General features: G+C 36.7%; 1 protein-coding gene across 1 annotated transcript; it reads right to left on the bottom strand.

The window, feature by feature from the left end:
• Window positions 1-4,384: 4,384 nt before the first annotated feature.
• LOC140142548 (scavenger receptor cysteine-rich type 1 protein M160-like) lies at window positions 4,385-23,474 on the bottom strand. Its single transcript, XM_072164542.1, has 9 exons — window positions 23,159-23,474; window positions 18,401-18,778; window positions 15,432-15,788; window positions 13,646-14,047; window positions 11,673-12,038; window positions 9,666-9,863; window positions 8,412-8,597; window positions 6,927-7,265; window positions 4,385-5,991 (listed from the first exon to the last, which is right to left on the bottom strand). The coding sequence occupies exons 1-9, from the start codon at window positions 23,211-23,213 to the stop codon at window positions 5,897-5,899; spliced, it is 2,376 nt and encodes a 791-aa protein (XP_072020643.1). The 5' UTR covers window positions 23,214-23,474; the 3' UTR covers window positions 4,385-5,896.
• Window positions 23,475-24,859: the final 1,385 nt, after the last annotated feature.

Raw genomic sequence — 24,859 nt, 5'->3', positions numbered from 1 at the left:
TTCAGAATATAACTACAGCGCACAAAAGTAAGTCCTTTCTCTATAGTTAATTGAACACTGTTAGTTAATTGATTGTTTATTGACTCTTGTGATAAGAAATGTGTGTATAAACATATCCAATGTTATATTTTCTGTTACAAAATTGGTGTTCGTAAAAGCTGGGATATGAGATATCCCTGACAAAAACTAGCAAGACCATGTAGGGTAATGTGTTTACTTTAGTGATTAGGCAGGAAACTATTCAACAAAATAATTTGAGATGTTACCAACATGCAGTGGTCCTGAAACACTTAGGCAATTTGCTTCCAAATAATACTTCTTTTAAAAAGGAACGGGGTGTCGAATGGGAAATAGCATCTGATGGGCTGATATCAAAATAAAGTATCAAAATAATTGGTACCCATCAGTTTTCAGTGATTATGGACTAGACTGCAATCCCAAAATGTAACATAAGGTCCACCTAATCTATACTACAGTACAGGGTGTATCAAAATGATTGGTACAGACGACTTCTCATTTTTGCCGATTAAAAAAACCATTTTGGTACCAGTTTGGGGTTAATTGTTTAAATATTTGAAAATATGGTAGTTTTATCTTTTCTAAGAATTTTAGATCATAAAGTTACATCATTTTAAAGGAAAGTAGTTTTTTTACACTTTTCATCGTAACGCTTTACGCTTATATCAGTAGCGCACCATTTTCAAAGCTCTATTTTACTACAAATACCTTGTGAGAATGATATTGTAAAAATTATGGAAATGTTTAACTTTTTCTTTGCATATTTCTTCATTCATAATATATATAAATGTTCTAATCAATATTTATTGGTTGGGAGTAATATTATTGACCTAAATAATTTAGGTAGGGTGAAAGAAGTTTGTAGGTGATGTGGCAGAATGGCTATAGACGAATCCAAATACACGCATCCCTACACCTGACTAGCAGCCTTTAGTTGGGTCCCCGTCGGCTACAATGCATCCAAAATGTGAAATGATTCGGCCTTGGCGGAAATTTTAAACTGCATTCCATCGCCCGTTTTACACCTTCTGCGAAAACACAGGTAGACAAAAGATTGATTTAAGTTTACAACACAATACAGTTCCAACAGTTGTGCAAATAAAAGCCGCCTTACACCTAAGGTCGAGGAGGGTTTATAGAATAATACAATAGAGATAATTCCGCAGGTAATCCCGTCGCATGTATTCATAGATGTACAAATGGATGAACAAAAGGACTATGTATGAATAGATGCGACAGGATTACCTCTATTGTATATATTATTCTATTAACCCTCCTCGTCTTTGCATCTTCTCCAGGTGTTAGGCGGCTTTTATTTGCACAATCGGGCGCTCAATACCACAGGTTGGTGCTAGCGGGAAACCAAAGATGGCCGACGAAATCCTGACCATGACTTGGCTCGTTGGATTCGTCTATAGACTGTAGACAGTGTATGTTAAGGGAGGTGTAATGAGCGAACCGTGGTTTGAATTCCAGAGGGAGGGTGTCTGTAAGAGGCACAGACATCAGAAAATGAATAACCAAGATCGCGCGCCAAATAAACTTACTGCAGAAATTTTCCAAGTCTTTAAAAAAATAGGCATAGGTGGGAATCGTACCCAGCACCTTTCGGTTCTGAATCAACGGATAGTATCACTAAGCCAACTTTCTATCTGCACTAAAACCTGTGATATTAATTCTTGATAATGCTTAACGGAAAAAATTAATACTAATGTACGATGTCATTAAAAATCAAATAGAAATCCCACAACTAAAGTAGCAATCGATAAATCTGCTCACTCACTCATCAAATAATCAATCGAAAAATAATAAATAAATAAATGAATAAATAAATAAATAAATAAATAAATAAATAAATAAATAAATAAATAAATAAATAAATAAATATGTCGGTTCTCTCGAGCCCCAAAACGTCATTAAATAAATAAAATTAATTAATTAATTAATTAATTAATTAATAATACAAAAAGAAATTATAAACTAGTTTTTCTAGGCCCTAACGTTGGAAAAATAAAGCAGCATAAGAAAAGTGACACGCACGGTTTCGAACAAGCGACGCCGAGAACAACAACTTGTGAAACCACAACGCCTTAGACCGCTAGACCATAGAATCACACAGTTTCTTCGAAGTCAAAGAAATGTATTAACCTTTAACGTTACGCAATACTGGCACATGCATGACATGGGCACATGTCTGCGGGTAAAGATACTGCATGATAGAAAGGCGCATAAATAATCTAAGGGTCTATCCCTGAAGTTAATGGTCATTGACATGTAACCAAATCTTTGTATACCAGTGTATATACCAGCTACAGTCAACATATATTGTTAGACGTAGACGCAATCATCAATGCGGGAAGTATAAAACCATAGTCGCCACTCGTGTACTTGTTTGAGTCCACGAAAATTCCGAAAGCAACCTTCAACCCTGAAATCAGAGGTCGGTTTTGGGTTGTTACATGCAAATACAAACTAAGTATATCATGAAAAAACCCACCAAGAGGACTACGAGACTTATTCAGAGCCAATCTACATTCTGTTATTTACAAAAGCCGACGATCAAAGTGAAATTATAAAAGGAGCAAGACCAGATATCAACGTTAAATCACGGTAGGCCTAAAATCGCATCGAAAACGCCAACATGCAGTCACAAAATATATAATATTACTAAATCACCAAAACGAATTGTAACGTAGGTATGCAGAAAAGAGTTGTATTAGCAATAACAAAGTATGTGCAAAAAGATTTGTCTTTGGCATTTTTGAAATATCACCAAAAATATCAAATTTTGGAAAAACGCCCCAAAATTTAAAACAAACACGAACCTTCCAAAATAAATATATATTAACACTCGGCGGCCAAGTCACTACCTGTCGCTGTGATTTGGGGTAACTCGTTGCTTCCCTTCTCCAGATACCTGTACTTCAAGGTCGCTCATACCCCACGCCTTAAGGTAACCTAATAAAAGTTATTGGAATGGCTCCACAGTATTCAACACTTCAGCGTGCATTCATAGTAAAGAATTACTGGTTGATACAAAGCTATGGAGAAGTGCAGAGAAGATTTAGAAGACAGTTTCCAAGAGCAAGGAGTATCCCATGCAAACCTGCAATGTTTAAAAATTTGATGGGCAGTTACAGAATGGATCCATCCCAGGTGTTAAGTTCATTCAAGATAGGGCTTCACCTCACACTGCCAGAGTCGTAAGGCAGGGACTTCAGGAACTATCTTTCTAAAAGCATGTGTAAAGCAATTTTATGTTATGAGGGCTGAGTTGATATATTGAAGAGCACTCATGTATGCAATAAATAGTTCAAGCTGTGAACCTATTCAACTTGTGTTGTGTAAGTATAAAACCATGATTACATTGATCTTCATTTAAATGACAATAGCTCCTAGATGATCAACCTATTATCTTCAGATTATTAGATCAATAAGTTAACATATATATGCCCCTTTCTATTTAAAGTACAAAAACTATGTTAATTAGGAATTATATATTTTTAATATATTTTTTTAAATGTCAAATAGCCCGGTACCAATCATTTTGATACACCTTGTATTACACTGCCAAATACGGCAACTTTTAACATGATTTGCACAACTTTAGTAAAAATGAACCGAAATCTCTTGACTGAATTGTTGTGTAATGATTTATTGAATGATGTTGGGCCGTAGGGGTCGTGACAACCTGTAAAGTGCGCCGATGCTTGTGGATCAACGTCTAGGCGTTGTGCTTACATAGCGTACTATAAATCATTGCACATACTGCAGTTACTGTCCGTTTTCCTATACACAATACAAAGTGCTCTTACCATTGAGGTGTGACTTTTACAAATATACAGTGTATGTTAGAAGTATAGGCAATTGCCTAGTTAACGTCACTGTGTGAAAAATAACCGGCCAATATTTAAAGTATTCTCCAAACTTCTAGCAAATATATTTCTCTAACATGACCTAAAATTGCAGCTAGGTTAGATGTTCAGAAATATTCGCACTTTGGTAAAATATGAGTGAGGGCAAGGCATAGCTAGCCAACTCCCCGTGTTAATTTCAAAGAGAAAGTATTAAATCATCACTTTCTACATTTTTTCTAAACAACATACTGTTTAAGTAAGAATTTTTTCTTAAAATGCATGTAACAACTATAATTATTGTTTAGAGCGTGATGAAATAAAACATCACGATTTTCATCCCAAAACAAATATAATGCAAAAGAAATGTTTGTTTTAGAGCGTGATGATGAAATAAAACATCACGGTTTTCATCACGAAACAAAGTAATACATAAGAAATCAATTTTTCGTGAGTGATGAAATAAAACATCACGATTTTTATCACGGAACAAAGTAATACATAAGACATCGTTTGTTTGATTGCAATCAACCGCGACAGTTCATCTCACACACATAACAATGCACTGCGATCAAATAGGTTGATGACAACATTTTATTGATTGGACTGCACTGCGCCATGATTACGGTGAAGGACACCGGTTCAAATCCTTTGTTTGGAGCCAATTAATAATTTCACGCACAGCCTCTATGCAAATTAGAGTTTACATCCGCTGCAGCTGGGGTGATCGATCGAAGCTGGTTGCCGTTAGTGATCGAATGCATGAGCTTTGCTTTACTGAATCGATTTACTGGATTAATTTCATGTTAACTGGGTTTAATGCCACAAAGGTCGAATCGGGTTTGCCGTGGACCATAAGTGCATCATGACTTTAAAAAACATATATATAAAGTATTATGGTATAAAGGTATTTTCCAGATTTTTGGTGATGAAACCCGTTGCGGATTCTGACATTTGATGAAGAAAGGTATTACAGTAAGCAAAAGAATTCTGGTGGCAGTTGTGTTCACCCATGTATATCCTAAATAAAGACAAATGTGTCAAAATTAAAACAAGCAGCCGATTCCTTTACACTTTAGCTCTGATTTAAGACCTTATTTGTTGAAATTAGTTGAGAATTAAAGAAACGGTAGTCCAAAACCTGATGAAGATACGAAATAAAAAGTTGCACTTTCGTGTTCTAATCAATGAAAGCACGACGCTAGTCTTTCGTGCTAATCAATGAAAGCACAGCGCTATAGTTATCTTGTTCGCGAACGCTATGTGTACAAATCAATAGGGGATGCAATGTGGCAAACTGCAACTTTAAAATTTGCATCTTCCTTTGGTTTTTGGATCCCTGTGTAATTATTTCTTGAACAATGTCAACGAATGAGGTCTTATATTTGAGCTAAAAGATGCAGGTATTGGCTATTGGTTCAAATTATGACATATCTGCGTTTGTTTAGGATATACAAGGGGTGAACGTAACTGGTACCTTAATCTTTTGGCTTACACTGTGTCCCGGCACTGTGTATTAATTCCTAATAATAATACATATTGAGAGCGCACTTATAGAACTACTTATTCAGCTAAAATGCAGCCTCAAGGCGCTAACGTGACAAATACAATGATAAAAACACATTAAACTTTTGAAACCAATATACAGAGACAAATATTTACAACCAGAAAGACCCGAAGTTAAAAGTAAAAATATACTACTGTACATAACCTTAATCGCAAATTCAGTGATCAAAAACATACATACAGCAGTTAAAATTTTAACCAGTTTAAAATGGAAAACAGGATATTTTTAAAAAGAGCGACGAGCGCACTCAGTGAAACACCATTTTATACCAAACGAGAAACATACAGTCCCCCATCAACTTATACAGTATGTGCCATCTCCTCACGAAGGCAACCACCGGAAAATGAAAAACATCCCACGAATAATGCACATGAGCTGAAATATGGATACCTGTCAGTTATTCAAATTCTGGATGATGAAAACCGTTGCGTCTTCCGACCTTTGAGGTGTAAAGGTATTATCGGGATGCCAACCATAACCATGTAGCCACCATTATACCAATTGCTATGCACAGTTTACAAGGTCTCTGGCTTGTTTCAGATCCCGCATACACTGAAAAATTAAAACATACAAACAATAACATGTGAAAATGCCTAAAATTATAACAATTGTGCAAATTTTTGCTAGTGGTATTTTGATATTTGTATTTAAATTTTGAATATTAATTGAGAATATGAGTTTGCAGACAGACCAACTCTTAGAGAGTAAACGAGGTGTATACTGGGTTTGATTGGTCGAAAAATATATGTGAGAATAGTGAAACACACAAAAAAAAAATCGCGTAAGTGTTCCTTTTGACCCATTTTCTCCACTGGCAACTGAATTCCGGTTGTCAAGTTATCGCGTCAGTTATAGCAATGGGTTGTGTCCTCCACAGCCGGTTTCTGTCGCTCCTAACAAAATATGTTTGCAAGCCACATCATCTGCTTGTTTGCCACTTATCTGGTGGTGAGTATGAGCGTAGGGGTCAATCAAAGGTCAACACATGGTCAAATTTTAAACTTGCTCACATTTTGTTGAAAATTATACCAAGGTTTTCCTCTCATCTCAAGGATTCAGACCTATCTACGACATATCGTTCTTCAGGCAAAATGGTAAAATGGAAGGGGACTGTCAGATATTTTGGCCACACACAGGGGTCAGAAACTAAAGGTTTTAAAGAATTTAGAAATTATATTTCAGAGATACAAATATCAAAATTGACAAAAATGTATGACACATGCCTAGATTGGTACAGAAATCGGCCTGTAGCAAACTCCATGCAATTGTGTCACTCAACAAAAACAAAAAACAGCGAATCCCAAAATCGATACCTAATTCATATACTCCTAGTGAGAATATGGATAATGTCTTAAAATAGCAATGGGAAAATAATAGTCTATAAACCATCATTCCCCTTGCAAATTTTAACATTTTACATGTTTTAGCGCACACATTTTGAGAAAGAGTCATTTCCCTTAAAATTCCAAATGCAAAATTATACATACCGTCACTTGCACATATGATACCAATGTCCATAGTATGATTACATTGCGATGTCCCCCAAGCTGGATGTCTACAGGTATCTATATCATATTCAGTGCCATTACACCACAGGTTTTCTAACCATATACGACCCTCACCCGCTCCAAATGTCCGCGTTAATGTCGCTGTACCGTAGCCAGCAAGACCAATCTGCTTGCATACGATTTCGGGTAGTTTCCCATAGTCAAACTCCTCATTGAAACACACTGTACCCCATTCTTTCTGAAAGTTGATTTCAAGTCGACCTTCATTTGGTCCATTCCCGCCAACCAAGACAATAGAAGGAGAATATGGAGAAATAGCTATAGAATGTGAAAATCGATAATAGGCCTTTTAAAATAGTAAGTTTTCTTCATTTTTCACTAAATTCAAACTATTTTGGCATATGTGACCGTACACCACGAATGAGCCGTAAATGTCCTCAATTGTATTCTGAGTTACAGTGTAAAATGGGCATGAAGGTCGTACTCATAGGTACCTCAATTTGGTGCTACGTGTACCTCATTTAATGAGATACACGTAGCACCAAATTGAAATACCTATGAATATGACCTTCATGCCCATTTTACACTGTAACTCAGAATACAATTGAGGACATTTACGGCTCATTCGTGGTGTACGGTCACATATGAAGAATTTTGTTTCAAAAAGGTGCTCAATCCAATAGTTGCCGTGTGTCACATTTTTCTTAGCTTACTTCATTTTGTCAGATTAAATCAGGGTGATTATTTTTCTGATTAAAAAAAAAATATAAAAAATCAATTTTTTTTAATCGGATTCATTTTTATTTAAATCGATATTTTTTAAACATTGTTTTGATTACAAGAACTGCTATACCCTATGATCAAGCCAAAAGAGATCAGTGGAATGCTAGACATATACACAATCCTATCAGGTATTTACAAAAAAAAAAAAAAAAAACATGTTTTTACATGTGAATATTTCAAAGAAAAAAATTTGGTAAAATCAAGGAGAAAAATCTGTTGAATTCTGCACTTGAAGATATTTTTTTTGCAATAGATAAAGAGGTATTTTAATTGTATCCAAAAGTTGTAGAAACATTAGGAATGATGTAAAATATTGGTGAGTTCAATTCAACGAAGCAATTAACTTACATCTATCAAAAATTGTAGAATATTAAACAGTTAATTTAAATCATTGATTTTTTTGTTTAAAAATCACGTAATTTAAATCGAGATTCAAACCCTGGATCAACTTTTAGAGGTCTTTTTCTTTCCTATTGTTACACTATTTCAAACACCATACACACTCAATCACGGACTGCTCTTTTTGGAGCCACCATTATATTACTTTTACGTGCCTGCTTCAAAAATCTTTTACGAAATAATCTTGATAAAAAATGTTATGGTGTTTTCTTTAAATGTTCTATTAAAAGAGTGTATTCGAAAGGAGCGAACGCATCTAAATATACAATTCTTTTCACTTACTTCCACATACGACTCCAACATCGTTCGAATGATCGCAAAGTCCACTTCCTCCCCATTCACTGTGTTTGCAATCCTTCAATATCATACGAGAGTCTGTATCATCTGGTGCGCACTGCACGTCATCTAACCATATTTTATTTTCAGATGACTCTCCAAATAACTTTGCTGTTGTTCCTTTGTGAACCCCTATAAAAATCAAAGCAACATGATCAGTCGTGAACATTGTATATGGACGTATCCGAAACCACTATAAACCGTCCCTATACTATAACCAACGGAGTGCGTCGCGCGATTCGCCAAGCGCGGGTAGCGACCAAGGCACCCTCTACTTTAGTTAATAATGGGTTATTCCAGTTGATGTCCATACAACCCTATGGAAGACATGAATTTAATCATCCACACAGGAGTGTGCTTTCAGATGGGTTTCAGCTGAATGGATCAGTCCATTTGAAGAGGTTCTGATACAAAGGGGTCCGGAGGTTTATAGTTGTCTACTATTTGACACTACGTATTGTGATATGCGGTAATCATGACGTAAGTTTTTACAATGATATGCTTGCCAATTGCAATAAACATGTTTGAAGTTGGCGGTATTGGCGACAAAAATGGTCAAAGGAGGAAACAAAAACAAACATACAAAATAGGCATGTTTATTTTAGCCTGATATGGAAATTGGACGAGGGGTGTTTATGCAAATTGTACAATGGGCCGCCCATAATGATACGCGTCATGTGCCTGTCAATAGACCCCTCTTTTTTGGCAAATTCTGGCTACACCCAATGACCCTCTTTTTTTCACCAGCTTACACCAAATGACACCACTTTTATATTTATCGATCTAGAAACTTGGTTTTAGGAGTTGTTTTTATCGAGAAACCAGTCAATGGTGCAATTAATTGCTAAACCAGGTTTATCAGTAGAAAACCTGGTTTGTCGATCAAAAAGCCTGAATTCTGCAAAATCCTGGTTTCTCGGTAATTATTGCACATTGGGGATGCAATTAATCGATAAAGTAGGGTTATCGATCGAAAAACCTGGGTTTTTTAAAACCAGGTTTATCAATCGAAAAAACAGATTTATCGATCAGAAATCCGGTTTCTCGCAATTTGGCTTGCCATATGCGAGATATTAACATTACATATTCGCGGTTGATTTTTCCTCCAGATTTAGACACAGTGTGTCCGAATTGCTAACACACCGTGGATATTGGTGACGCGTTTTCCTTTCAACGCTATAGCAAATGATGAGCGTTTACCTATGATAAGAGATCTTTTGTCTTGTGGTCCCGGATGATAACCAAGTTGATGACACACTGCATCAGCCTCTGCTTGTCCCCATGACTTGAAATCATCCACGCATACCGTACCCCACTCCTCAGCATTGAAAACCTCTAGTCGGCCTTCGTATGGTCCTGATCCACCCACTAGGCGTATAGGAACAGCTGGTGTAGAGCCTGTGCAAGGTTGATTTGAAATTAGACAAAAATTCAGCATATGTAACAAGTTATGACGAATAGATAATAATGATAACCTTTCTTGATAAATTTACGGGCTGTAGGGGGGAGCTCAATTTTGGTTTGGCTGGGTGTGGACCCATTATAATACCAACTTTTCAAGAAATTTTGACCCATCAATATATCAAAACTCAAAATTTTTGGTCAAATTTAACACAAGTTGTCTTAATTTTTACAACTTTTCCGTCAAATTTTTGGGAATTTCAAACATTTTGGCTACAGCGAGGAATTGGGCTATAAAAATTGAGAGAATCTTTGAAAAAAGTACCATCCATATAAAGTAGGTAATGGTGAATCCAACGGACGAGGACACAAAACACATCAAGGATCAATAAATGATACAAGAGGATACCTTGAATATATGAACAACTGGAAAGAAAAAAAGCAAGGTACACCAACTTGACGTGGGGGAACAAGTAAAAAACAGACTAGGCAGTACGAAGTGGGGGAACAAAATAGGCATAAGAAGAAAAAGTGTACTAGAACAAATGATGAAAATCATAGAGCACATAAGTAGACAAAAACCAAACAACCAATATAGGCCTAAAAACAGGCAAAGTTCGGTGCCGAGTGCCAAAGTTATATGGCCAAAAATTGCCAATTCCAGAACCCACGGAGGTGTCAGGAAAACAGTACAAAAGTACACTGGAGTGATGAAAATCACTGTGTACATAGTAGACAAACAAAACCTAACAGACAAAAAATCAACCGACGTTTCGAGCAGATAAACTGCTCTTCTTCAGGGACAGACGACAAAATATTAAATTAAACAACGAAAACTACATGGTGTAGTTTAAAACCAAATACAAGACAAAAACTGAAGGCAAGTGAAAGGTAGCAAACAAGACAAGCCCAGAGCAACCAGCAACTATAAGCTATGTCTTTACTGTAAGAGAGCATGTTCACTACTAAGTGCTGAGAAACAATATGCAAATAGACAACTCCAGAGGACAATAGGGTATTGTCCTAATTGACAGGATGTAAATGTCAAGAGGGGTCGCAATCAATAGAAGAGAAATAGATTAAAAAGAGGATATTGGACTAAATAGGAAAACAAAGTGTCACTCAAATATATAATAAGAAACCGCATCATCAGTTCCTATCCTGAGGCGCTTCAGAAGAGAAAAGATGAAGCGGATTCAACATGGTTAAGACAAGGCGGATTTGGGGATATAGACGAGAGACAAACAAGGGGGGTCCTAGGTCCGGAACCATGACCATCCATATACCAAATTTGGCCTAGAACATGTAGAAAGAGGGTTTCATCTCATTTCATTTCATTTTATTCGCCAGAAAAACATATAAAATACATATATTGCACATTTATAAGCACTACATCAATTCATTCATTGATATACCAAAAGGCCAAAAATGCCACCAATGTTTGCGGCACATTCCCGTATGGTCGTCCTTACATGTACTGAGAAACCCATCAAAATGTAAGTGATTAGGCACAACATCCTTTTTGGTCCTATAGCGCTATCGGTGCCCGAAGAGGTACCGATGGCACTTTTTTATTGTACCCAGAACATTTGTACAGCACATTCATTTTTATTGAAATGAAAAACATTTACACTATGTCACTGTTAATATTATGCTTGATACATTATCTCCAGTGAGTGATGTTGAGAGTCATCGATACCTAACCGGGCACCGATAGTTCTATAGGACACAATTCGATGTGGTGCCTAAAATGAAATAAACTAACACAGGATGGAGGTCTGCCTCTATCAAAAAATAAGTAAGTACCGTCACAAGCTATCCCCACTGCAGCATCACTATCATTGTAGTTACATACATCTCCATAATAGTCCTTTGCACACAGTGTCATCTTCCCCGAATGATCCCGCCAATATCCATCAAAGCCCGGTAAACATGATCCGGAATAATACCATATTCTTGGTAAATCTCCATTGCCATACTGTGTGGTTGTAATATAGACTGCAGATTGGTTCCGTCCACTGTACCCAAGGAGCTTACATACCGTTGTGACTTCTTCCTCCGTAACAATAGCTTCATCACATACGCTACCCCATTCGTCTCTGAACTTCATTTCCAGACGTCCTTCATTAGGAGTGGGTCCGTCCACTAACCTGACTTCTGGTGTCGATTTAACTACAGAGAACATTTGATGGAGAAAAGTTTTGATTTTTAGATTGATGATACGTTGTTGAATAAGATATATCAAAAGCGATAAGACGGGGTAATAAACACGAGGCGGCGGGACACATTCCTAAACCTCAATAGCCTGCTGGTTGCTAGGGCATTTTCCTATTATGAAGGCGGTTTTTATTTTGAATGCCAAGCTCCTAGAAAAACAGTTAAACGATATAAATATTCAACTTAAAGCCATATTATAACATTTGCTGAGGAGGACGCCCTCACTGAATTTTTTAATTCATTTTTACACGATTAAATTGTACTTTTTATTAAACCAATATACCCTGCAAAAATCAAGACTCTAGGTGCTGTAGTTTTGTCAAAATCAGAGATTTTGAATAAAAGGCTGATTCAGCCATTTATTATTACGATGGAATCGTTAGTCGAACGCATACACGATGTTCATAACACACAGTATGTACGCGGCGTGGGCGACGGTGATATACACAACAAAGGGTCGTACCACAACATGACCGAAGGAGTGGTATGTATTGGCGACACGTGCGCTGGTAGTAAATTCCAATTTTCTTTGCTTTGCCGTAGTTGTTCGGCTCAAAAATAAAGGGGATATATCTGACAGTAAAAGCTAACATTTTATGGCAAAGAAATGCTAATCTATTTTGTTTGAAAATGTTATAATATTGCTTTAACTTGGTATCACTGAACAAAGGAGACCCAACCCGATACATATTCATAACCACTATAAAGAATAGACGCGATGCTTTTAATAATCCAACCACAACTAATCAAATTTACCCACTACGAATTAATAATTAGAGTCCAATTTTGACAAAAAGCCTGAAAACGGGCTAAAAATGAAAGATATTACGTAAATTTGGACTACAAAAAAGCCTGAATTTAGGCAAAAGCCAGAAAGCTGACATCCCTGTATGATACATTTTCTTTTTCTTTAGAATAATTTCACAAAAAACGTTACTCTACACGTTGGATGGTCTGTCTTACCTCCGGTTTTATCAGTAAAATGAGTGCAATCATAGACCTCTTCAAATCAAATGTTTTTCGAAGACAGCTGTGGTTTGTTTTGAATGACCCCAGTTTATAATTCTGGGCTATAAACGGTAACGCAAACGCAACTATTTAACCTGAACATCTGCATGAAAGACACGATCAAACGTGTGGTATGTCTCGTGTAAGAGATATGCTTACGTCATTTGTCTAAATCTAAAGAGCCGAAAATGACGCAAATTTGCACTTTTCTTTCAATTACTGTCATATTGTGAAGTGCCAAATAGCAGAGGTGTCAGTTCAATATCGGTATGTTAGAAAAATGATGACCCCATGTTGACATTGGCTAAATAAACTGTATTTTCCCTCAAAAGTGTACCGGGATTATGACATTTCCTGTCGGCCAATTTGACCCCTTAGTTTACTGAATAAATACCGCTCCTTGCACCTGGTTTCCCGATTTGCTGAAGTCATTTGGATGTAAATACGAAGACATAAGTATGCTTGATGAAAATTGTACCCCGCCCTTTCTTCATGTTTTTATAACGAGGGTCAAATAGACTATAAATAATGTACAACTTTTAAAGATTACATACCATTACACACTATTCCAATACCAATATCACCAACCGCATCAAATAGTCGAATTAATTCTTCTGTATCGTAACTACGGTAACGGTACACGCAAGGATAATCGTAGTCTCCATCACAGAAGTTCAGGGTGTTATAAACATCTCCCGTTCCCGGTCCGAAAACATCGGGTGCTGTTTCGTACACATCGACGTTGTTGTAACCCAACTGTTGGCAGATAACGGAAGCCGAAAAGTCATTGGCCACTCCGTCCGGGTAGGGAATTTTCAGGACAGGTTTCGACTCCCATTTTGTAGAGGCTTGGCGTAGCCGTCCCCATTTCCCATTTGTTTGTACTTCAACTCTTCCTTCATGCGGTCCTGCGCCACCGACAAGTCGGATAGTAGTGGGAATTGTCGGATCAGAAGCTGAATATGAAAAATTTACTAAATAATATGAAAGGTTTAAGTAGAGTACCATTTAATATAGAATGATGTAAAGCTAAAAATCAAGTTTATTTTTTGTAGGGGTCTGAAAACCTACATGAGGAATGCGGGGTTTAAAAACAATGCGTCATGATGATAGGTTAGATGTGATAATTGATAGATTTAAGAAAATCGTAGATTGATAGGATATTTAGTGGTTTCATATTGCTTGTTAACAAAATATATGAGAAAATATCATAAAAAATGTTTTTTTTCTGTTATTTTTAATTCCGAAATACGGTAAAATAGTTCCCCCTACCAAATGCGTGCGGCTTACAAGAAACAAACTAGGACAATGAGCTCCCAAGTTACTGAATACTACTACTATACGTCATTGGTACACACGGTTGTTTGAATGGATCATTTATAAGCTTGTCAAACAAAACATCATCAAATTTTAGGCTTAAACAGTTGAATGTGATATCATGCTAATGTTTACAGATGCTTTTGAGTCGTTCTCAACTTTAATTTCCCCTCTTCTACAACATTATTCTCTTCTCTTCTCTTCTCTTCTCTTCTCTTCTCTTCTCTTCTCTTCTCTTCTCTTCTCTTCTCTCCTCCTCTTCTCGCCTCTTCTCTTCTCTTCTCTTGTCTCCTCTCCTCTCCTCTCCTCTCCTCTCCTCTCCTCTCCTCTCCTCTCCTCTCCTCTCCTCTCCTCTCCTCTCTTCTCTTCTCTTCTCTTCTCTTCTCTTCTCTTCTCTTCTCTTCTCTTCTCTTCTCTTCTCTTCTCTTCTCTTCTCTTCTCTTCTCTTTCTTCTTCTCTTCTTCTCTCTTCTCTTCTCTTCTCTTCTCTTCTCTTCTCTCTCTTCTCTTCTCTTCTCTTCTCTTCTCTTCTCTTCTCATCCCATCCCTTCCCTTCCCATCCCTTCCCTTCCCTTCCTTTCCCTCCCCTCCCCTCCCCTTCCCTTCCCTTCCCCTCTTTTACAAAATTATTCTCTTCTCTTCTCCCTCTCTCTCCTCCCTCCCTCCCCTCCCCTCCCCTCCTCCCCCTCTCCCTCCTCCTCCTCCTCTCTCTCCTCTCCTCTCTCTCCTCTCCTCTCCTCTCCTCTCTCTCTCTCTCTCTCTCTTCTCTTCTCTTCTCTTCTCTTCTCTTCTCTTCTCTTCTCTTCTCTTCTCTCTCTTCTCTTCTCTTCTCTTCTCTTCTCTTCTCTTCTCATCTCATCTCATCCCTTCCCTTCCTTTCCTTTCCCTTCCCTCCCCTCCACTCCCCTTCCCTTCCCTTCCCTTCCTTTCCCGTCCCTTCCCTCCCCTTCCCATCCCTTCCCTTCCCTTCCCCTTCCCGTTCCCCTGCATCTTCCCCTGCCCCTTCTCTTCTCTTCGTACATACCATTGCAGATTATGGCTATATCATCGGTGTGATTACAATGTAAACCGTCATTCCCCCATCTGGGCACACAATCGGTAAATTCAATATAATCTTTCGGAGTATAAGGGCAGATAATGTTTGTTATCCATATAGGTCCTTGTGATGATCCAAAGTTGGTCACTCTAGCTGGTAACATGCGTCCACTGTTGTATCCAAGTGTTCGACAGACGCTGTTTATCATAACTTGTTCGTATTCATCTTTCCACTGTGCAACCTTCCTCCAACAAATGGATCCCCATTTGTCTTTAAAGAACACTTCAAGGCGTCCTTCGTGAGGTCCTGACCCACCAACAAGTCTTAAAGGAGGCGGCCATGTTACTGTAATAAGAAACATAATAATTATCAACATGATAGTGGATATCCCTTGTTGCTGGATAATAATGACGCGTATGAACTGACACTCATCTATCCACAGCCATGTGTGTATATAGAACCCTCAAGGGAAAAGGGTCATTTAAATGGAGAGAACCCAAAAATGGTCCTGTTTGACCTTTCCAGAACCTTTTTGCTAGCTCTTTTCGATTCTTCGTAGAACCATTTACGAGTAAAGTTCTATATACAGGACAGCTCAAAAACTATTTTAGGTTCTACTTGGAACTTCCCTCGGAGTTAAATATACGTCCACTTGAGTACAAAGGGAGATGTTAGGTTTCACCCCCGGGGGTCACTCCCATTGTGGCCTGTACACCATCCGCGATAATCAACTTTTGAAAAGCACCCTAAACAAGGATTTAACCCTTGGCTAAAACGACACCCTAAACAGGGATTTCATTCCTAACATCAAATTTCATACCCTAAATTTCATTTCCGCGTATTTAGCAATTGCAATTTTGCTACTCTCTAAATTCCAGGGACTTATTAGTAGGACAAAACCTTGAAAAGACTTAAAATTCAAATCTAATGGATTTAAATTTTACTCTAATAAAGATTTGAATTTTAAGTCTCTGAAAGGTTTTGTCATTCTAACAAGTCTCTTAGTAGGCATGTCACAGTGGCTGCACAATACTTCTGCCACACTGTGCATGCAAGCATAACAGTAAATTGAAAAGCGCGCGCATGAAAGTTGTTCAATTTTGGCAAACATCCATGCCGAAAAATTAATTTCCTCATATGTGCTATTTATCACAACGTTTGAATTTTTGATATATGGTGTGTGAAACCTTTCTGTGACTACCATCGGGTTTTTTTTAAATAAATATTGCTTCGTTTAAGAGCTACTACCTGTTTTTATGGATTGTTGAAGATCCCTCATAAATCAATAAATATAGGCCTTTTGAAAAATCAAGATCTACCACCATTTAGCTGAAATACTAATCTTTCTAAGCATGTCAATTATTTCCGTCGACAACGAATGGCACACTTGAGGAAAACGATTTGAAACAAAACATTTTTTAAGTGAGTTTAAAGGGAGTAATATTCCAAACCACAATAGCTCTAACCCATTGTGTGTGTCCAAGGCCACACCATTTTTGTATACACGGTATAATAGAGGGCTGTTCCTTTTACCGTTTCTCTTCCCATGTTAATCCAGATAACAAAATGTTAATTTAAAGTCTCATTGCAAATGAATTTTTATTTTACTTTTCGGATTTGGCTTTGAGCAATGGTGACACATACCATATTTACAGAAAAAATGAAAATTCTATTCCAGACACCGTCAAAATGTCAAAGTTTGTATTTTGTGTATTATATTAAAGTAATTAACTGCAGATTCTTTACTCAACATCATAACAGGTTCATACTTGACAAATTCATGATGAATGAAAAGACTAACATTAAATATTGAAAAAAAAAAATTGCTCATGCCTAATTTACATAATAATATCATGAATACATAATTAGCTGTAATAAGCTAATTTGCATAATTGATTACTTTTTGTGTATTTTTTGTTATCAATTGAAAGAACTTTGTATACATATGTTTGTGAAAAAAACCGCACCCTGATATCATGTACGGTTTTCTTTTGGCATCAATTTTGCATATTAATTAGCTGAACTTAGTCATTTTTGAACTTTTATTTGTCTGCAGATTGGCCGGAATTGCTGAAATAGTATATTTGGTTAATTTATTATAATTATTCAATGATAGATTTTTTAATTTAGTTTTCTTTGACGAAGTTAAAAAAGATAGGCAATTAACCTGTGATTCTTAAATTAACGTTGCTTTTTCAAGCAAGTGACCAAATAAACCTTCAAAATCTTGAAATGTGCCAATTTTGTCATTATAGCAATTTGTGGCAGATTTGCATTCTATTTATGAGCATCTTAAAATTGACACTACGTCACAATGCATTGACCGATTTCAATTCTGTTTTTTGATTTTTGATGCTTCAATAAAGGTCATTCATGTAGAAACATTAAATATCGTGTTTCTGCTGCCCTTATTTTTGAGGTGATATACCTACTCTTAGACTTATTTTTAAATCTTAGGAATTTAGAGAGTACCCTTTCTTCCAATTTTTCATGTTTTTGACACCCTAAACGCGATACGCGCGTATCGTGCCTACCCACGAAAAACAACCCTTTTTACGCGTTTTCATTATCGCGGATGGTGTACAGGCCACAATGGGAGTGACCCCCGGGTTTCACCCCATAGACACTGTATGTGTTGCCGCTTCAACACCCCTCGCAATCAAACGGAACTGGAGGGTGTATCGAACAGGCCCTAAATATATATTAGTAATTGCATCTTTTGTAAGGCGTTGATGTTTATAAAGAGATTACATAGCTTGCTCTCGGGGCTGTCGTGGATGCATGGCCCTACATACAAGTATAGTATGCAAGTAGTTCATAATGTTCTTCTTCTTTCCTTTTGGCCATTTAAATAATACTCGTGTTTATAAAAGAAAGAACTTCTACTTCACTGGACACCCCAATACCCCCTACAAGCACCCCCTCGAGGCGAGGCAGTATGAAATGAATAATCTTACCATTGCAGACAATCCCCATATCCAGGTTATGATCTTCAGGGGGTGCATACGAATTATACGTCGAATAACTAGTATCACATTCTCCAGTGTGTGCTGGTCTCTTCACATCGTCTATTTTTTCCCGACAAGATATCGGAACGAAATTAAGCGGATCTTTCTTCATCCCAGGACCAAACACTCCAGAATTTGTAACAACGGCAGGACCGGGAAATCCCAGTTGTTGACATATCACCCGAGCTTCATCTGTTCCAGGAATGCGGTTTACCGGTTCCGGATCTATTGGAATTGTACCCCATCTTGGTCCCCCAATCGTGTTCGTCACGTAAACTTCTAGGCGTCCTTCACTGGGACCTGTCCCATTGACAAGACGAACCGGTTCTGTAATTAATGTAGCAAACAAAATGAATGATGAAAAGCATTATTTAGCTTGTTTGTTTGTTTGATCGTCTGTTTCAGCTGTGCAATGTATCGTTTACATGAGAGAAAACCTGTATTTACAACATTGAGAGTCTTGTTATCCATACTTTTGCTGGAAAGGTACCTTTTTTTAAAAGAAAACATTTTAACTCAGGGGTTTTGTTACCATGGTAACAGAGCAAAAAAATAAAATCCCATTGAATCATGTTAACCTTTGTGGCCTATTTTGTGATAATGCCCAAGGGTAACGAAATACCTGAGATATGGCAAAATATTCTTTAGTTCAAATGTTTTCTCCAAGCGGATCAATTTGAGACCACGTTGATCAAATTGATTCTTTTAATCTTATGGACAATGGTGGAGACCAACATTTGACATTTTACCTTTATGCCTATACCTCAAGAACTGTACATCGGCGATAGGTCAAACCATACTTTTTCTTACTTTTATTCGCTCAATTTTGAAATGTGAGCCCTGCATAGCGGCCATTTTGAATATATGCAAGTTACCATTTTTCCCTATTTCCTTTTTTGTCCTTTTAGGACATAATGTTCAGGGTGTGTTAGAATACACTGCGAGATTCTCATCTGTGTGACGCCGATGTCACCACAATGTCACTCCATCGGAAACTACACCTCGGTTGCCCACATCGCCAGTCCAAAATAGCCGGGTAGCCAGCAAGCACATTGGTGTTCGAATTTTGTCTAGCTCAAACGTAAATTCACCTTTTCGGTAAATCCCATAACGCTTTGCGAGTACACCTGAGAACTCGTCATTTGACGTCACACCGACTTGCAATGCGCAGTAACGATGTTCGATAAACGATGTGCGCATCGACGCAGATCGGCGCGACGTCAAATGACGAGTTCTCAGGTGTACTCGCAAAGGCTTATGGGATTTACCGAAAAGGTGAATTGACTGTCTATCGATGCATAGACCGCATTTATTTATAACTCCTGCAAAGATTTCTGTCATTTGATTGGTCAATTACAGTTGATTATTTTTGCTATTAATAGAGAAAGACTATTGCACTCCGCGCGAGTGCAATAGTCAAGTTTCCATTGTACTCACGTGCAGCTACAATGGCAACGCACAATATTGTACAAGGTCATCATTATGTTTTTAAGGGAAGGGGTATGAACGTTTGGACAGTATTTATTGTGGGACATTAGAGCACATCAGACATATCGAATTGCATTCTGAATACGAAGAATGTCCTTCTGATATGAAATAATTTTGATTTTTGAAATTCGCAATGTAATACACATTTTATGGCAAATCATTAAAATTGATATTTTTGATATTTAACAGTACTCGAAGTAAACTTTATAAATCTGATGATTTATACTTAAAGTGTATGTAGGTGGGATGAAAAGCCGACGATCAATTGAAAATTTTGACCTTTTGTATTGAAGATATGGATTTTTTTCCCAAAACACCGAAAAAAATTAGGTCTTAAAACTGATAAACAAAAATTCCTTTAAAAAAGGTACTTGTGTGACAATTGGTCACTGTGTATGCCGAGTTAAACACTCAAAGTTAATATTTGACGAATATCAATGATACAAATGTGAAATATAATGATACAAATACGAAATGGGTTTTGAGTTTGTGCGGCTTCGATTTTTTAGGACGAATTTAAACTGTCCTTTTATGAATATGAATGATATAAGTGCGAAATACTCTGGGAAAACCTATAATATGTTGAAATTGATGTAAAAAGAAAGGTTTCATTACATTCGAACTTTCTTCTTTTAAGGTGGAGGGTGTGATGTGCGCTGAGTAATTTAATTTAATCATTTAGCTTTGTTTACAAGCTGAAAGTATTTCATGAGATGGGAAACCCCCTTCCACTTGGAAGAGTTGGTGGTAAAGTAATTTTGGGATTCCCCCAAATTACTGTAAACAAAGTCAGATCTATGTTTGGAACTTGGAAATCCCCAGTTCAGTGTACTGCACCATTAGGACACCCCCCAGGAAGTGATGTAATGTGAAAGATTAATGTGTATAATTACTCTTGGGAAATCCCAAGATTGCATCATCTGTTGTGAAGATGTGAATGAAGTAATGGTTTATTAATAGATGATGGGTTTTTGCATGAGTACTGATATAAAATGTGACAGCTTGAATTGGCACCTTACAGAATGTCATGAGGGATTGTAAACTCTACATGATTGTGTTGGTCGTCTTCGTGCTTCAAAAAAGAAGTACACTTTAACCAGTGTACATAGCCAATAATGTGCTATTTTTAATACAGCAACGAAGGAGATTTATGAGTACACGAAAGTGCTCCTCCTCATCAAAGGATTTAAGTTCTTCTGGCGAATTGTTGGAGTCTGCTTTAATATAAAACAACACATCTGTCAAATACAGTGGAGCAGTGTCAAAAGAAGCCTGTTTCCTGGAGAAAGAGTGATTGGTGAAAGAAGCACCATTTTTGGAGAAAGCAGCGCAAGGAGATAAGTATCTGGAGAAAACAACACGTGAGGATATTTATAAACGCAAGTGTACAATGGACGCTGATTTTCACAGGACAAGTGAATAAGGATATATATCATATCAGCCGGCCAGAACATTGCAAGAACTCTATGATCACCAACAAGATGACTGCTGGTTATGTACTGATTAATTTTAAAACTGTGATTGTGTGATTATATTGTGTATGCAACAATTGTTGTTATATGTACCAATCATATTTTACTTTCAATTAAAGACTTAGATTTTGTTAGCTTAATCAATCAGTGTACATGTACAGGGTGAGTCAAAAAAAGTGCAATAGAGAAAAGAATCCATTTTTATTAAAGAACCGAGTTGAACTTTTTAGGTATGAAAACATTTTATATATGATATATTCATCAGCAACCTTGTGTGAAGAAATGAAGGAATTAGCATTTACCGCTTTGTTTTTATGACACATTTTATAGCGATACCCAATTTTAATGTTTGTCCAAGAGACATCTAAAATTTGAATGTCAGCGCACTCTGTGTAAGGTAGATTTGGAACAACTGCCATTTTCTTAACCTCATTGGCATTGAAATTAAATGGAGCACCCAAAGTGTTATTGATCTTGGTCTTTTTTAAGGAAAAGAAACATTATTTGTTGTTATTTTCATTTTACCTTTACTTTAAAGATGTTTATTCTCAATCAAAAACATACAAATTTGTAGGCGGTTTTTTTTAAATGTCAAAATAAAATGCGCGCAAATTGAAGTGGAGTGAATTCCAAAATATCCAGTAAGTTGGACATATTGGGATTAAAAAACTGGAGTTGGAGTCGAGTGAGGTATGAAGGACTTAAATTAATGTTAGAAAGTTTGTTTGAACAGAAAAAAAGACATTGAAATAACGCAAAATCAACCTTTTTTAAGTTTCAGAGCTAATGCTTTTACCGTGCACTGTGCGCTCTCATTCAAAATACATGGTATCTCGTGGACAAATAACGAAATTGGGTATCGCAGCAAAAGGACTTGTAAAAATTAAACGGTAGTCGAGATTCACTTCATATTTTCACAGAAGGTTACTTTTGAGTGTGGCATTTATAAAATGTTTCAATAATGGGAAAGTTTGACTTGGGTCTTGCATAAATATCGATTCTTTGCTCTATTGCACTTTTTTTGACTCACCCTGTATGTGTGTTGTGCATTCGTGCGAATTTGGGTTAAAGGTGATTTTGACCTTGAGTCAGTACGACTCGTAACAGTATGTATGCATGATACATTTTTGAAGCAAATTCGGAACCGAACATTAATATTATAGCACATTCGTTAAAATGAAAAATTGAAATGAAAAATAAGAAATGAAGATTCAATTTCTGCCATTTTTCATGAGCAAACGCGCAGGATAAGTCTAATGCGCCGGGGACATGAAACAAATCTATTTTTTTTAATTTGGCCTTAACATACCCAAGGCAGACAGGCAAATTGGTTGCCATGCCAATAATAATCATCAATCAATATGCAAGTAGACTATGGTTCTATATTGATAATATGTGCTGATTTAAGCATGAAGCGGCAATTTCGCTTCAAAACTGATCACCAAATAATTATTTTGGTTGATTCGGGTATGCTGAATTCAAACCTGTTGTCTGCTAAGCTATACTGGAACCCCGTGACCCTAAAAAAACCAAATCCCCTACATGCTGCACATGTTGCACAAGGTTATCTCTGGTGTTGAAAAACCATTTATTTCATTTTTTTATTTATTTATATATGCCGGCTATTTGTATACCGTGAATAAATAAATAAATAAATAAAAACCCTCATTTCTTACCCAGCCCCCAAATAGAAATGATAAAATAATAACACATTGCCGTGCAAAAAGAAAGACAACAACAGTCTTACCTGAATATGAGTAATGTACCAGAGCTATGGTAGACAAGACACGTACGATATACATTATTTAGTCAGCATTGTTCACATGACTACAATGTTTCTGCTTACATGTCCGTCTCTCTTACTGCACTCAGCACCGTACACACCACGGCAAATACTATGTCAAATAATAAAAAATTATAAATTATGGTCACACACCACCAAACACAGCTCCATTGGATTGTGTACAAATCGGGCCTCAGTAAAAAGGCTTTGCGCTTTAATGATGACTAATGAAATTTTATGTGAAAACGCCCTATAGAAATGTTTATATGTATGTCTACAGTTATGCATGTACTTCCCATTCCAGAAAAATACAGCACTAATGTTTTGAGATTAAAGAATATATTATCAACCTCTGTCAAATGGAACACAGCTCTATCCAAATTATTCATTTAGTTCTAAGGGGCTGTGCAATAAGGGGGCAAGCGATTTTTGGCACATTTTCCTGCTCGTTGCGCTCGCAACATGTATCTAGACCATGTAAGGTTTGCAAATTGGGATCCCAAAAATGTGGCATGTGCAAAGGGGGAGGGGTAAGCGATTTTTGGCGAGTCGTTATAAATTTTACTCCCCGGGGTCATAATCATTGCACAGCCCTTAAGGAGAGGGGTAAACCATACAATTTTTTTTTTGCATTTTACATCCTATTTTGGTCCCCTTATGGTTAATGGGTACTTATATAACACAAAATATAAAATTTCAAGGTCAAAGGTCATCTCATTTGAATAATAATGGGCGGCCATCTTGGATTTAGGGTACATGTAAATCGCAGAGTTTCTTGGGAAAACGATAAGCTATTTGAATGATTTTTTTCTTCAATACATACAATAAAGTATGTTACAGTGCGTAACAGAGCCCTTTTTAAAATTTAAACACTTCAAGTGTCATTTTGAGGTGTGGAAATAAACAAATTGAAATTTTGGCCAAAATCGGGCAAAATTTCAAAACATATTGTACCGCCACAAAAAAACGCATTTAAAACCTAGAAACACCTAATTTGTATATTATGCAAATTATTTCATGCATCAATACAATTTTGCATACTGATTCCTAAGGTACTTGAATTTATTTAAATGTTGACGCTGTTTCTAGGCCTGTAATGTGTTCCTTTGAAGAGTTATTGAATTTTAAAGGAGAAAATGCTAAATATAGCCGGTTGAAAAACATTAAAAAACAAAAGAAATTACAAGATCTTATTTTCTTTGTTTTTTATTGTTTTTAGACTTGCATTTGCGTAAATTGGCGATAAAAAGCATATGATAGAGAAAAGTTTGCTTGTTCACCTCAATGTAAGTACCAAAAGACACCATTTTCTGAAATATATGGCAATAAAAGTTCAATTTTACTATATGACCAAATTTAGGGTCCAAATGCATTTTTAGGATGTTTTTCATATGCTGTGACAATCAAGTCTAAAGACTTTATTTTTCAATTTATGCATTCTAATTTTTAGAAAAGGTACGTTTCATTTTTATAACCATTTAATTAAAGTAACACAAAAAGTGAAAATTAGAGCCCAATTGTGACACAAACTCAAGACTTTGAATGCTTAGACCTGTTCCAAGTCTTTGATTTTTGTCACTCGATTGTAAAAACACATGCCGAAAATGCCCCCATGTTTTCGGCTGTTCTTTCTTTTATCTCCAGTTAATGAATGATTAGGATTTA

This window comes from Amphiura filiformis, chromosome 20 (genome assembly GCF_039555335.1).
Source record: "Amphiura filiformis chromosome 20, Afil_fr2py, whole genome shotgun sequence".
Classification (NCBI taxonomy): Eukaryota; Metazoa; Echinodermata; class Ophiuroidea; order Amphilepidida; family Amphiuridae; genus Amphiura; species Amphiura filiformis.
The sequence above is the reverse complement of the archived record's forward strand: the minus strand, read 5'-3'. Positions and strand labels throughout refer to the sequence as shown.

Coding starts and splice junctions, on each gene's coding strand:
- LOC140142548 (XM_072164542.1), bottom strand. CDS start 23,213: ATGTATATCGTACGTGTCTTGTCTACCATAGCTCTGGTACATTACTCA. Junction 12,039..13,645: donor TATTGGAATAGTGTGTAATG/GTATGTAATCTT, acceptor TGTTCTCTGTAG/TTAAATCGACACCAGAAGTC. Junction 5,992..6,926: donor TATCATATGTGCAAGTGACG/GTATGTATAATT, acceptor TTAATTTTTCAG/TGTATGCGGGATCTGAAACA.